General features: G+C 43.3%; 1 protein-coding gene across 3 annotated transcripts in view; it reads right to left on the bottom strand.

Moving 5' to 3' along the window:
- Positions 1 to 13865, bottom strand: part of Frmpd3 (FERM and PDZ domain containing 3) — a 90416-nt gene that overhangs the window by 9503 nt on the left and 67048 nt on the right. For all 3 annotated transcript variants that reach the window (XM_034485515.2, XM_076918170.1, XM_076918171.1), the window contains one exon: positions 5974 to 6118. In XM_034485515.2, the coding sequence (XP_034341406.1) occupies positions 5974 to 6118 (145 nt within the window). The remainder of the gene's footprint in view (positions 1 to 5973; positions 6119 to 13865) is intronic.

Genomic DNA, 13865 nt, shown 5'->3' with positions numbered 1-13865 from the left:
TCACAACCATCTGTAATGGGATCTGATGCCCTCTTCTGAAGAGAGCAACAGTGTACTCACATACATAAAATAAATAAAATAAATCTTTAACAAAAAAAAACACAAAGAAAGAAAGTAAGAAAGAAAGTGGTTATGGTGACACATGCCTGAAATCACAGAAGTTGGGAGATAAGAGGAAGTAGGATCAGGAGTTCAAGGTCATCCTGTTATCTTTGGCTATCTAGATCAAGTTCAAGGTCATTTTAAAAATAAATAAGACTCTGTTCTCAAATGGGGGAAATTAAATTACATTTGCCAGTGTGTGTGTTTGAGATGGGATCTTTCTACATGGCCCTGACTGTCCTGGACCTCACTAAATAGGCCAGGCTGGCCTCAAACTCAGAGATCCCCCTGCCTTTTAAATACTGGGGCTAAAGGTATGAACCACCACCACACCTGGCACTAGAAACAGTTTTTAAAAGTAAAATATGTGAAAGTGTTTGGTAAATTCTTAAATGATACACATGGCCAATATGACCATAGATATCACAAGGCCAGAGGAGAGGGAGGATAGGTTCTTGAGACTTTGTAGGTGAGCATAGAACTCAAGTTAGGAGATTTGGCCTAGGTCATGAGGTGATTTTAGTGGAGGAAGATTTCACTTCTTTTGTGTTTGTTTTGGGACAGGGTTTTGTGTAGCTTAGGCTGACCGTGAACCTGCTGTGTAGCAGAGGGTGGCCTTGAACTCCTGGTTCTTTTGCTTCCATCACTTAAGTGTTGAGCTCATTGGCATACCTACTTTTGCTTAGTTTAGGATTTCACTTCTCTCTGACTCCTAAACCCCTGTGTTTACTGTGCCCCTCCATCATCCCAGAATTATTGATGATGATATTATTGTTGCCAGTTTCTTATAGTCTGCTATACTTCTTTTGAGACAGGGTATCATTATCCAACACTGGCTGGCCGAGAACTTGCTGTGTAGACCACATTGGCCTTAAATTTATGCAGCTCTGCCTGCCTCTGCCTCTGTCTCCTGGGCAAAGGCATTAAAGTTGTACCCCACCATGTGGGACCTAAAATATACTATTTATAAATCCATATCAATATAAAAATCTTTTTTGAACTCATGCTTCTGTGAAACTCTGAGCTCAAAAGTTCAGAGGATAATTAAATGACTTAATAGACACAAAAAGAGTATCAAACACTAAGTTCAAATTTTAAAAAGAGCAAGACATGTATACTGAATTCTGTAAGAGATTTGAGAAATACATTAAAGACTTAAATAAGTGGGAAGATTCTATGTTTGTGGACTAGCAGGCTTCATATTTCACACAATTTATAATGGCAATATTTTTCAAACTGATTCACTGGCTCAACACAATCTGCATCAGAATCCCAGCTGACTTTGTGGGAAATTGGTAAGTCCATTATAAAATTCACATAGAATCTCAAAGTATCCAGAATAACTAGAAATCCTGAATAGGAAGAAAAAATAAAGATAATTCATGATTCCAAAGTTTTCTACAAAGCAGTAATAATAAAGATAGTGCAGTATTAGTAGAAAGACAGGTGTATAGATCGATGCAATAGGATTAAATGTGCACTAATAAACTATCATCTTTATGGGTAAATGGTCCAATTTAAAAATGGATTTGAATGGGTATTTCATGAAAGAAAATATATGAAAGGTCAATGAGCACATGAAAGATGTTCGATATCATTGGCCATTCATGAACTGTGAATAAACATCAGGAATTGTTTTTTTCTGTTCACTATGATGGATGTAACAAGACAGGTAACCAATACCGATGAAGCTATACTTCTCCACTATTGATGGTAATGGTAAGAATATAAAATGGTGGAGTCATTTTAGAAAATAGTCAGTTCCTCTACATAGATTCAACATAGCTATCATTTGACTGACTGCTCTACACCTAGACTCATAAATGAAAAGAAATAAAAATCTACAAAAATCCCCCTAAAATGGGACATGAATGTTTAACATCATTATTCATAATAAGCTTAAAGGTAAAGACAACACTAATGCCTGTCAAGAGATGAACTGTATTCTATACAGTAGCATATTATATAATAATTAAAAGGAATAATATATTTCTATATGATATATAACATGAACGACCCTGGTATATTTTTATAGTGTTGCGTTAATTGTTCATTAACATGATATAGAAGCCCTGTGAGAACTTCATAGTCTTTCTGAATCATAAAAAAAGAGTGCTATGCTCAGTCTAACTTGTTGCTGGGTGCTTTTGGGGGTGGGGACAGGATCTTATTTTGTAGCTTAGGCTGGTCTTGAATGTGTAATCTTCCTATATTAGCCTCCTTGGTGCTGTGATTATAGACATGAATCACTGAACTCAGCTTGTTGGCTTATATGTACGCGAAAACTGGTAAAGTCTGCATATACGTATATATGTATATAAAATAAGAATATTCTGTTCAGCACAGCAAACTATTTCTAAACATGTTAGAATACATAGATTTTCTCTAACTGAGACCCTAAATGGGATCTCCAAAGCCTTATTTTCTTGGGTTACCCAGCAGATACAGGAAGCTCATGGCTGGGGAGAAATTGCAGCTGCTTCTGGATCTTTCTTCCTGTCTTCCTCTCCTGTCCTTATCTCTTTCCGCTACTTATCACGTGTGTGTGTGTGTGTGTGTGTGTGTGTGTGTGTATGTGTGTGTACATGTGAATGTCTGTCTGTCTGTCTTTGTGTGTACATGTGTGCATTCATGTAGGTATATAGATATCATCATGTGCATAGTGAGAGTTGGCTCTCTCCTTCCACTATGTGAGTCCTGGGGGGTTTGACTTAGGTCTTCAAGCTTGGTGGCACGTACCTGTACTTATTGAGCCATCTTGCTGGCCCTGCCTATGGCTTTCTTGCAACCTCAGTGTATTTTTGCTTCTTGAATGCAAGTGCTATTATGACTGCTGCACTTTCTCCATGCTAATGACAAGCTACTTTACTGGCATCATCCTGAAATTATCTGTCCATATTTTCCCCACTAGACTGTAAGCTGTATGAAGGCAATCACCATAAGAATCATAACTGCTATGCCCAGCTGTATTGCCAGTGTCTGTCATGATGGGTCCTTGAGAAATATCTGTTTAGTGAATAAAGTGAAATACTTGCTTTGGTGAAATACTGTGAGGGAAAGGCTTCCTTCCCTCCCATCCTCCTATTTTCCTGTTTTTTTCAGGTTTGCAAGACATGGTTCTCCTTCCATTCTTGCTTGGTTAACAGCATCATTTTGGCCTGGTAGGCTAAGCACTGAGTTGGGCTAGTTGGTAGGCAACAGCTTCTGTGAGGCAAAAAATATAGCCCTGGCCAGATTTCTTCCTTTCCATGGAGATCATGGCTGGAGTGGATTGGGGCTTTGGTCCCTGAGAAAAACCTGGGTGTGAGCAAGACCTCTTTTCTCTATAGCCCTGGTGTCAAGACAGATCTTGAACTTGCAATCTTTGTGTTCCAACCTTCCAAGAAGCTGAGATGAAGGTGCCTGTGTGCCCAGAATGGCTAGATGCCGGTCTATTATGAATTTAGCTAAAGGACTGGAGCTTCTGTTCTAGAATGAAAATGAGATCTGATGGAGGAAAGTCATCTCAGCTTTGGATGGTGACTCTAAAGGTCTTCAAGGGCAGGGAAGCACTGGTAATCCACTGTAACTAGGGCTGATGCCTCTTCGTTGGCTCGTTGGCTCTCTTCTATTCTTAGGAGGCTTGAGAAAAGATGTGTTTATCAGCCCAGCACGTTGCTGAGTTTTGGCCAAGCAGAAGGGCTACCTTACACAGCAAGAACTTTCTGTCATGGACTGCTGGTCAGTCTGGCACCCAGCAGTTCAGAAGGCCACGAAATGGCCCCCAAACACCTAACCAGCCTACATGGAGGTAATATCAAACTCAAGTTCGTATGTTTCTGGTCAGAAGAGGAAAGAGAACCAGAGACTTTTTTTCTAGTTGCTTCTGCCTCTGAGCTGATTGTCTCTATTTTAAGGAAATGCCGTGTAAACGGCAGTGACACGACAGTGGTCTACTTGTCTGCTAAATGGAGACAGAGACCCATTTGCTAGGGGGACCCTGAGCTTCTGCCACTCTGCAGGTGTGCAAGGAGCCTCTTGGGGACTGGAGCCTTGGAAACAGGATGTGAAAGTCATGCCTAGTTTCAAGAGAATCTAATAAAGCAGACCTAACTTTGAAAAAGCAACAGGGGAGCCACATGGAGGCTGTTCAGTGAGGCTCCAGGAACACATACAACCCGTGTCTTGGGCTCCATGCCACAGTCTCCATAGTAAGGGGGATACTTGCAACCAGCACTGGCTAGGGTGTTGATGGCATGGCAGATAATTGTCCCACAGAGCAGGACTATGTAACCATGCCTACTGCTTCCTCAAAGTGGGACTCCCAAATAGCTCTCACTGTCCCACCTGTTCCTTGACTGGCTCCAGTTTCGTCCTTCTGCCTTCTCCTTTTCTCCCTCCTCCTCATAGCCCCCCTCTGTGCTCAGTAAGAAGTACAATTTACTTGGATGTGATTAGCCGGAAGAGGACCACAGGTGACACTGAGAATGCTAACAATGGTTTTTTCCAACATTTGACCATCTGTAAGTTTGCAAAGCACAGCTGCCTCTTTGAGTTAGTCATCTGGAGCCATGCAAACTCTCACCCCCTAGTGTCTTCCTGTTCCAATTCAGTTCCTTTCATCTACTATGTGGACATCCCTTCCTTTGGGACCACCAATCCTTTCTTGAATCTGCACGGGATAAATTGCCTTTTGATTGCTGTGAACAGTGATGTGAGGTCAAAAGTTGGGCCTGCTGTGCATGTGATTGACTTGTTTGTGATAAAGAACAATGTTTAAAATGGGTGATACTCAGCTTTCTAAGGGCTGGGTCATCTGCCAGGAATGTGTTTCTGCTCTTAGGTAGCATAGTCTCCATCAGGTGCAGTGACCTGAAGCCAAGAAAGAAAGTCTTGCAGGTTTAATAATATCATTAAGTGGCAAGGGCAAGTGGGTTAAGTGTTCAGTTTATGACAAGGGTGAATCCTGGGTGTTGCTCCCATTGTGTCTGTGATGCTTTGGGGTTAGGAAGACTTCCTGTGCATAGGTGAGCCTGAGGACTACCACTTGAAGAATCCAGTTCTTTGTCACCCTCTGCACCCTCTGGTCAGGAGCACCCAGGCTGGACAGCTTTTTTCCCCCAAAGGCCTCTGTTTATATCATCACCAGAATGTCTCTTAGAAGTAGCCACATACTAAGTAGCCTAAGTGGAGGCTGCATTTGCTCTTTACAGGTCTCTCCCATCTATTTTCAGGCCTTCTTTTGGGCATGCTCAGTCTCTCCCCACCCACAGCCTTCAGTGACAGTCAAATTTCAGACACTCTGTCAATCCTGAATGTGACAAACAAAAAGAAGTCTTATTTTAGTTTTCAACCTTACTTCACCAAAGCCAGAGCAGACAGAATTCTCTCCTAGATTACCAAAGCTCTGCCTTAGAGTCATTATAATCCTTCTCAAGAAAAGCTTTTGTTTTTTTTATGTAGCCTTGGCTGGCCTTGAACTCTTTCTGCCTCTACCTCCTTGGTAGCTGGCATTGCAATCCTGTGCCATTACAAGTGCGTGCTATCATGCCTGGCCAGTGCAATTCTTTAATTGGCTCTATCATGTGATTGTTAACTTCCATCTTACACATATCCACTGACTCAACCATAGTGTGTTGTCACAAGCATCTTTTGTGGAACCGGGACATGTGAATGCTCTATGTGTTTGCCAGTGAGGTGTGTCCATAGCGTGTGTGTTACAGTTCTGGCTGTTGCCAAACAGGCTGGTGCTGCTGGCACAAGCTAAGCACTAGGGCAGTGGAGCCCCTTTTTCTATGACTTCAGGGTCCAGAAGGACTCACACACACACACACACACACACACACACACACACACACACACAAACCAAAAAAAACCGAGGCTGAGCCCTACCTGCCTTTATCATTGGAGGTGGAAGAGGCTGGCTAGCAGGCCTGGAGAAGACCATCTTCCTAGAATCCAGCAGAAGGCGGCAGTACCCCGCAATCAGGCAGGCAAAGTTGGTGGCTTCAGGCCACTCCATCAACAGCACCAGAGGCTGTGGAAGAGATGGTTCAAAACATAAAGACATGAGAAGGTGGGAGGGAAACATTTTTGAGAGGAGAGTAACAAAGAAAAGACATGTTGAGTAGTTACCTAAACCACACATTCCAAACCCTACTCGAGGTCCGTGGCCAGGCAGTTTCCTCTGATGTGGGTATCTCTCTGTAGTAAATGCTTCTCTAGGTATCACCATTAAATAAACCTTTACTCACGCATTTACTGAACCACCTTTACTGAAAGAGACTAAAATTATGTAACATCATGTGACTGCTCTGTGGCTGTATTTGCATTTGTCAGAGCTCAGCAGATGTGTGGGCCAGCTGGGAGAGTGGGGGATGAAGCTGCAAATCTAGGCTAGGCTGAGGGATGGCCTGGAATATCCTTGAATGTAAGCACCTTGGCTGCATCAAGTATCCTTTGCTCCTCTCCATATGTCCTGACAACACCCAAATGAACTCCCTGGATACAACACTCTCCAGAATGGAGTCCTGTGACTTTTCTGGTTTAAGCCCTGTTTGGACTTTCCTGATCTCTTCCCTGTTTTCTGTATTTTCCAAAGTGGCCTGGAAATGGCCACTGATTTTTTTTCTTTTGACACAGAATTCTCACTTTGTACCTCTGGATAGCCTGGAATTAAGTAAATTAGGTAAAAAATAGGTAAAGTATACCTATTTTGTCTCTTTTTTTCATTCATTACTTAATTTATCCACTTTACATACTAATTGATGCCCCCTCCTTCCTTTTCTCCCAGTTCCACCCCCACCCCTCTCCCATTCCATGAAGAAGGGGAGGCCCTTGCTGAATACAAACCCACCCTGGAATATCCAAAGGCAGGCAACAGAGTCTGAGTCAGAGACTTTATAACCCCAGGTTGGCCTCAGACGCTTAGCAATTCTCCTGTCTTCATTTAAAATCCTTCTGTACTTCCTTTAAAAGTACATGCATGAGTCACTGTGCCAATTTATTGATGTTTCTTAAAAAAAAAAAACAATATTTATGCATGTATATGGATGCTTCCTCTGCATTGTTTTCTGCACACCAGAAGAGGGCGTCAGGTCCTATTATAGACAGTTGTGAGTCCCTATGTGAGTTCTGGGAATTGAGTTAGAATCAATAAAAGAGCAGCCAGTGCTCTTAACCATTTCTCCAGTCCCTTGTTGGTGTTTCTTTTTTGTTCCTTTTGTATTGCTCTCTCTGCCACTCTGTCTATCTGTCTGTCTTCTCTCTCTCTCTCTCTCTCTCTCTCTCTCTCTCTCTCTCTCTCTCGACAAGTTTTCTCTGTGTAACACCGGCTGTCCTCGAACTTACTATGCAGACCAGGCTGGCCTTGAACTCAGATCCATCTGTCTCTACCCCCCAACCCCAGTACTGTGATTAAATGTGTGTCCCATCACTGCTCTGCTGTTTATTGGTGTTTCTTAAAAGAACTTCCTTGGTCTGGAGTTAAGGGTGGTAGGTTAAACAAGCTATGCAGATAACTTTGTATGGGAATTACAGATCCTATGATATATTAACTATTATACTCCATGCAATGTCAAAGATGATTTTAGTATTCCAAATTCATTTGGCCCCAATGATCCACATTTTACAGAAAATCTCCTATCAACAAGGTGCTTGTTATTTCTTTTTCAGTGCTAGAAATGGAATGTAGGACTTAGTGCACTCTGGGCAAGCACTTTACTATCGAGCTACTCCCAATTGTTGCTGTTTTTAAATCCACGTTGGGATGGGAAATATTATCACACTCTGTTGACTGATCCTCAAGTTAACTGCTTTAACTGTTTCAGAGATTCCTACAATGATAAACAAAACAGCAACCTTTTAAAGATTTCCTCTACCATTTTTAAAGTGTTACTTGGGTAAGTGGGAACAAATCGAAGTGAGATAATTTGTGCAGACTGGTTGAGAAGGGAGCCATGGACTATGAGGAGCTATGACCTTGGGGCTGGTTACTAGAGAACTTTACTTAGAAAGCAGGGTGAGGTGTAGCACATGCCCATCATACTAGTGCTTGGAGTTGAAGGCAGGAAGATCAGGAGTTCAAGGTTACCTTGGCTGCCTAGTCAATTGGAGAATAGCCTGGCCTGCAGTAAAGCCTGTTTCAAACAGGGGATGTGGCTCAGTGGTGGTATGCTTGCCTAACATGAGTGAGGCCCTAGGTTTGATTTCCAGCACCACAAAATAAAAGCCCCCCCTCAAATGAAGAGGGAGCATCCTTTCTCAGTTAGGAGGTGACTGAAGCAGTCCAGGAGAAAAATGATTAGGATCTTACTAGTAAAAAAAAAAAGAAGGGCCTTCGTGAGCATTCAAAAAAAAAAAAAAAAAAAAACCAAGCAACAACTAAATCCTCTGCCTTTGGCTGTTACCATCACCTTAGGAACAGTTCTGACTCCAGACTAGTTCATCTGGTGGCTGAAGTCTGATCAGTTCTCTTTGCTAGTTCTCAGGGACTCAATATGTGAGTTGAGTTGAATATATGCTAGTTCGTTCAGACCAGAGATCTGCACTTGTTTGTATGTTTTATTTACTGATTTTTAAAAAAATGTTTCCTTTATTTTATGTGTATGATTGTTTTGCCTGCATGCATGTCTGTGCATAACCTGTTTGTCTGGTGTCCTTGGAGACCAGAAGAAGGCATTGGATCCCCACGAACTGGAGTTTACGAAGTTATGAATTGATTTTAAGCTGTCATGTGGGTACTGAGAATCAAACCTGTATCTTCTGGAAGAGCAGCTAGAGCTCTTAATTTCTGAGCCATGTCTCTAGCCATTGTATGTATTGCTGATGCAAGATCATAACTCAAGCTTGCTTCTGAATTGAGACCTTCTTACCTACCTCAGCCTCCTAAATATTAGGATTACAGGCTTCCACTACCATGCCCTACTTCAGGGTTAGAGTAAAAATATTTTAGTTCTTACAGGTCACTCAGGTTTTGTTGAAACAGCGCTGCCTACATAGTGTGGTGGAGTTGAAATTACAGGCTACAAAAATAGCCATCCACAGATAATCTGTAAACTAAACACATGGCTATGATTGTGTTATAATAAATATTTGTAGAGGCAGGTGGTGGGTTAAAGTCAGCTTATAGGGCATAGTTTGTTCTATTCAGCACACCTCTTAACTTGCTACCTTTTGTGTGTTTGAGACACTGTTTTGTTATGTAGCCGAGGCTAGCCTCAAAATCCTGGCAGTCTGGAGTCATAACTGTTCCCAAGGTGATGGTAACAGCCAAAGGCAGAGGATTTAGATACTTCAGATTCCCAATATAGGCGATATAGGCATGCACAACCATTTGTGAGCATGGTATATTTTTTGTTGGGTTGGTTTTGAGAGAAGATTTCACTATGTAGCCTAGGTTAGCCTGGAACTTATATTTCTTCCCCTTCAGTTTCTCAGGAACCTCTTGTCTACAGTGACTACCCTTTGCTTTTGACAGTCTTCTGACATCTGTTTCTGTGAGGTGACACTGCACTCTGGTTCTGTGATTCCTGGCTGGTTTTGCATTGGTCTTTGTTTTTTTTAAAAATTATATCTATATGTTTGCATGATAGCATTCACTCATTTGTGCAGGTGTTTGGGGAAGCCACAATAGATGGAGCTAAAATTACAGGTGGTCATGGGCTGCTTGATACAGGTGCTGGGAAATGAACTCAGGTCCTTTGGAAGAGCAGCCAGTGCACTTAACCACTGAAGCATCTTTCCAGTCCAGTCTGTATTGCTCTTTAGCTGGCTTTTCTTGTGTAGCTTTCTGTGGGGCGGTGGGCTGTGAGAGGTAGCTGGGTACCTGGTCGAGCACAGGCCTCAAACCCCAGACCCTAATGGGATGGCCTTACTCCTGGGCCCCTGGTTCCTTTCACTTAGCTTCGGCCCTCCACAGCCCCTCCCACAGAGAGGTTTATGGCCATCAGTCACATAGGAACAGTGCCCCAGGCTCTCCCACATGTAGATGAGGTATCTCCAAGCTCAGGGTTATCTGCTGTTAGACCCTAACCCACCCCAAAACTGTATATAAGAACCCTATTTGGGAGAAGTAAAGGTGTGCGAGAATCATCCCTTTGTCTGAGAAGTTGTAACACTTAGGAAGAGATCTGCTCTCCCGGAGGGCCTTCAGAACCCTCCCTTCCTTGCTAGCTAGCCGCTTCTCACCTGCCCGGCCCAGACAGGCTCAGCGCAGAGAGATAGGTGCAGCACCTGGGAGTAACTGGGTGGCAACAGTGGAGACCCAGGCAGAGGCAGCAGCGGAGGCAGCGGAGGCAGCGGAGGCGATCCCCCCTCCCTGTTTGCACTCTATTCCCTTGGCTTACATCCTGCACCTGGCCGGGCCAGAGATCTTCGTGGGAAGCCCTCCGGAACAGGGACCCACAGCTTTCTACCTTCTGTAGGCTGCAGGCTTCATCTATAATCCTTGATTCTCCCCATGGTGGATCAGCTTTTATCTCTGTGTTGGGGTTTCCGAATCAGTGTTTCATTTAACCTCTACCCCCCAGCTTTTATCCTTTCTCAAAACACATATAATGTCATGAGTCAAATACCTTTTTTTGAGACAAGGTCTCATCTTGTAGTCTAGCTTGGCCTGTATTATGTAGCCCATGCTGGAGCAATCCTCCAGCCCCAGCCTCTAGAGTGCTACCACATCCAGCTTCATTCATTAAATAGTTTTTGAATATCCAGTTCCAATGTTTGTCATAGTTAAGCATTTGTACTGTCACTGAAGGAGCAAGTTAATGACTAATGATGCTTCTATTAAATTCACGAAATACCATGGGGCGGAAAAAGGAATAGTCTATATACATCTACGAGAAATGGCTCTTTTCTCATGAGAGGAACCACGGGTTAAATGTTATCCAGTCAATTAGAAAATATTATCCTGGGTGAGGTAACCCAGACCCAAAAGGACATGCATGGTATGTACTCACTTATAAGTGGATATTAGCCATAAAGTATAGAATAACCATGCTACACTCAGACCCAAAGAAGCTAAACAAGAAGCAAGGCACAAGGGAGGATTCTTGAATCTCTCTTAGAAGAGGGAATAAAACAGTCACAGTTGGGGGGAGGGAGCAGGGCAGGGTAAGAGAGGGGTTGGGGAGAAGATTATGGGGGTTCAGGGTCAGGTATGGGGAGAGACAGGAGAGAGGGCCAAAGGACCTGGAAAATGAATAGAAATCTGCAGCTGCTGGGAGTGAGGATGTGGGAGGAATCTCTAGGTACTTCCTGACACCTGAGATGGGGAAGCTCCCAGGAGTCAGTGTGGGTGACCTTAGCAGAGATGCCCAAAAGTGGGGACATGGAACCTGGAGAGGCCACCTCCTTTAGCCAGGAAGGACCTGCAGTGGAGGAATAAGGACACCAACCCATCCACGAAATGTTCTACCTAAAATTTGTCCAGTCTTCAAGAAATGCAGGCACAAAGATAAAGCAGAGACTGAAGGAATGGCCAACCAATAACTGGCCCACCTTGAGACCCATCCCACGGATGGCTCCAATTCCTGACACTATTAATGATACTTTGTTATGCTTACAGACAGAAACCTAGTTTAGCTGAATGAAACAGATGCAGATAGCCACAGCCAGACATTGGTAGGGACATAAGTCACAGACTCATTTATAGAATAGGAGGAAGGATTGTGGGCCCTGAAGGGGATAGAAACCCCACAGGAAGATCAACAGAGTCAATTAACCTGGACCCTTGGGAGCTCCTAGAGACTGAACCACCAACATACAGTGAGTATACAGTGGCTGGACAGAGGCTCCTGGCACATATGTAACAGAGGGCTGCCCTGTCCTACCTCAGTGGGAGCAGATGTGCCTAATCCTGCAGAGACTTGATGAGCCAGGGTGGGGTGATACCCAGGAAGGGCCTACCCTCTCATACTTGAATGGAATGGGGTGGGGGAGGGACTCTGTGAGGGGGGACCAGGAGAGGGGGCAGCATTTGGGATGTAAATTAATAATTAATTAATTGATGTTTTCCAATCATTATTAGGAAGGGACTCCGGTGATGCTTGTACCTTCAGTTAATGGAAACTTCTGGACCACAACAGAAAGGTCAGTCTTAGATAAGACAGGGGAAAAAGGTAGAATGGGGCAGGGGAGCCAGAAAGACTTGTAGAGGTTTGGATGCTGACAGCTGCTGTCATCATTACTGGGAGGACACAAGAGTCAGTAGGTTTGCTCAGAGCATTCATGAACATCATGGCAATTCCCACTGCTATGGCTTTATTTTAGGGCCCCACTGACTTCATACTTCTCAAGGTATGTGATGATGCTGAGAAAAAGGGGGAGGGGAAAGGCAGGCTCTCAGCCTTGCCTTGTGTCTCTGGTCTCAAGTTGCCTCATCTGTGTGTATTTATGCCTCATCTGTAGGTGTGTTTTGTCACCTCATAGTCTGGAAGAGGTTGGTATGGTAAGTAAAGGATCTCCAGTACCCCCCTAATTGGCTTTATCTGCCTCTAGTGTCTTCCTATCTCACTTCCTTCTTACTACCTAAGGGATCTTTCTAATGTACAACTCTTATTGTAACTTAACACAGTCAATAATGATGACATCCAACTACCTTACAACAGGATCTGGACCTACATCTTCCTACTACATGGATCCTACATCTTCAACTACATGTGACTTAGATTGGCTTATACCCTCTCCCCATATCACTGCCTCTCACCTTAAATTCAAACAATGGCATCTCTTTCATACCTTAACCTGTGCTGCTCTCTCTAGCTAAAATGTACCTGTGTTTTGTCCTGTCCACCCAGCAAGCCATGACACATTGAGCCACCTCCTGAAGAACAAGATCAACTGCCAGCAATAGCCACTCATTCCAGAATAGAACAACCAGGTCCCTGCCTTTGTGAAGCTTATGATGTAACTGGCAATAAATCATACATCAAATAATCTCCAAAATAAATATGACCACAAGGAGTGATAAGAACTGTGAAGGGAAATTACAAAGCTACCAGAACAGATTGTCCTAGAGCAATGTGGGGTGGGCATGAATATGTGCATATGTGGCATTTGGTTTCAGAAGCTGAAAGAAGCTTCTTTTAGGAAATGACTTTGGCTGACAATTAGAATATAGGATTATTTTTCCCAGGATGAGTGGCTGATTGATGGATGGATAAACTGATGGGTTTGCTGACCCTGGCTGACAAACTGGCTGCAAGAATGCCAGACAGCCTTACAGCCTTACAGCTTTCTTTCTTTCTTTCTTTCTTTCTTTCTTTCTTTCTTTCTTTCTTTCTTTCTTTCTTTCTTTCTTTCTTTCTTTCTTAGTTACTTGGTTGGTGGATTGGCTGACTATAGACAGAATTACTGACTGGAGTCTGACTAATTAGCTTAACTGATTTCTCTTTAGATTCTCCTTACTCCCAGGCAGTCCAGTATCATCAATAAAACAGCAAGAGGGCAACATCCTGTGCTTTAAGAAGGCCAAGCACATCAATAGGTGGCTAGAGAAGCAATGCCCATCCCACCAGTAGCTTTTCTTCCAAATATCCAACTGGGCCCCACCGTGGGTTGAGCATGGTTCGTAAAAGGAACACAGTGAGCTTTTGCCAACAGGTAAAAATTGAATTAAGGGTTGCTGGAGAGATGGCTCAGAGGTTAAGAGCACCAGCTGCTCTTTCAGAGGTCCTGAGTTCAATTCCCAAAAACCACATGGTAGCTCATAACCATCTATAATGAGATCTGGTGCCCTCTTCTGGTCAACAGGCATACATGCAGGCAGAATGCTGTATTCAAAA

The sequence above is a fragment of the Arvicanthis niloticus genome, chromosome X, assembly GCF_011762505.2.
Source record: "Arvicanthis niloticus isolate mArvNil1 chromosome X, mArvNil1.pat.X, whole genome shotgun sequence".
NCBI classification, from domain to species: Eukaryota; Metazoa; Chordata; class Mammalia; order Rodentia; family Muridae; genus Arvicanthis; species Arvicanthis niloticus.
This window is presented reverse-complemented; position numbering and strand designations above follow the sequence as displayed.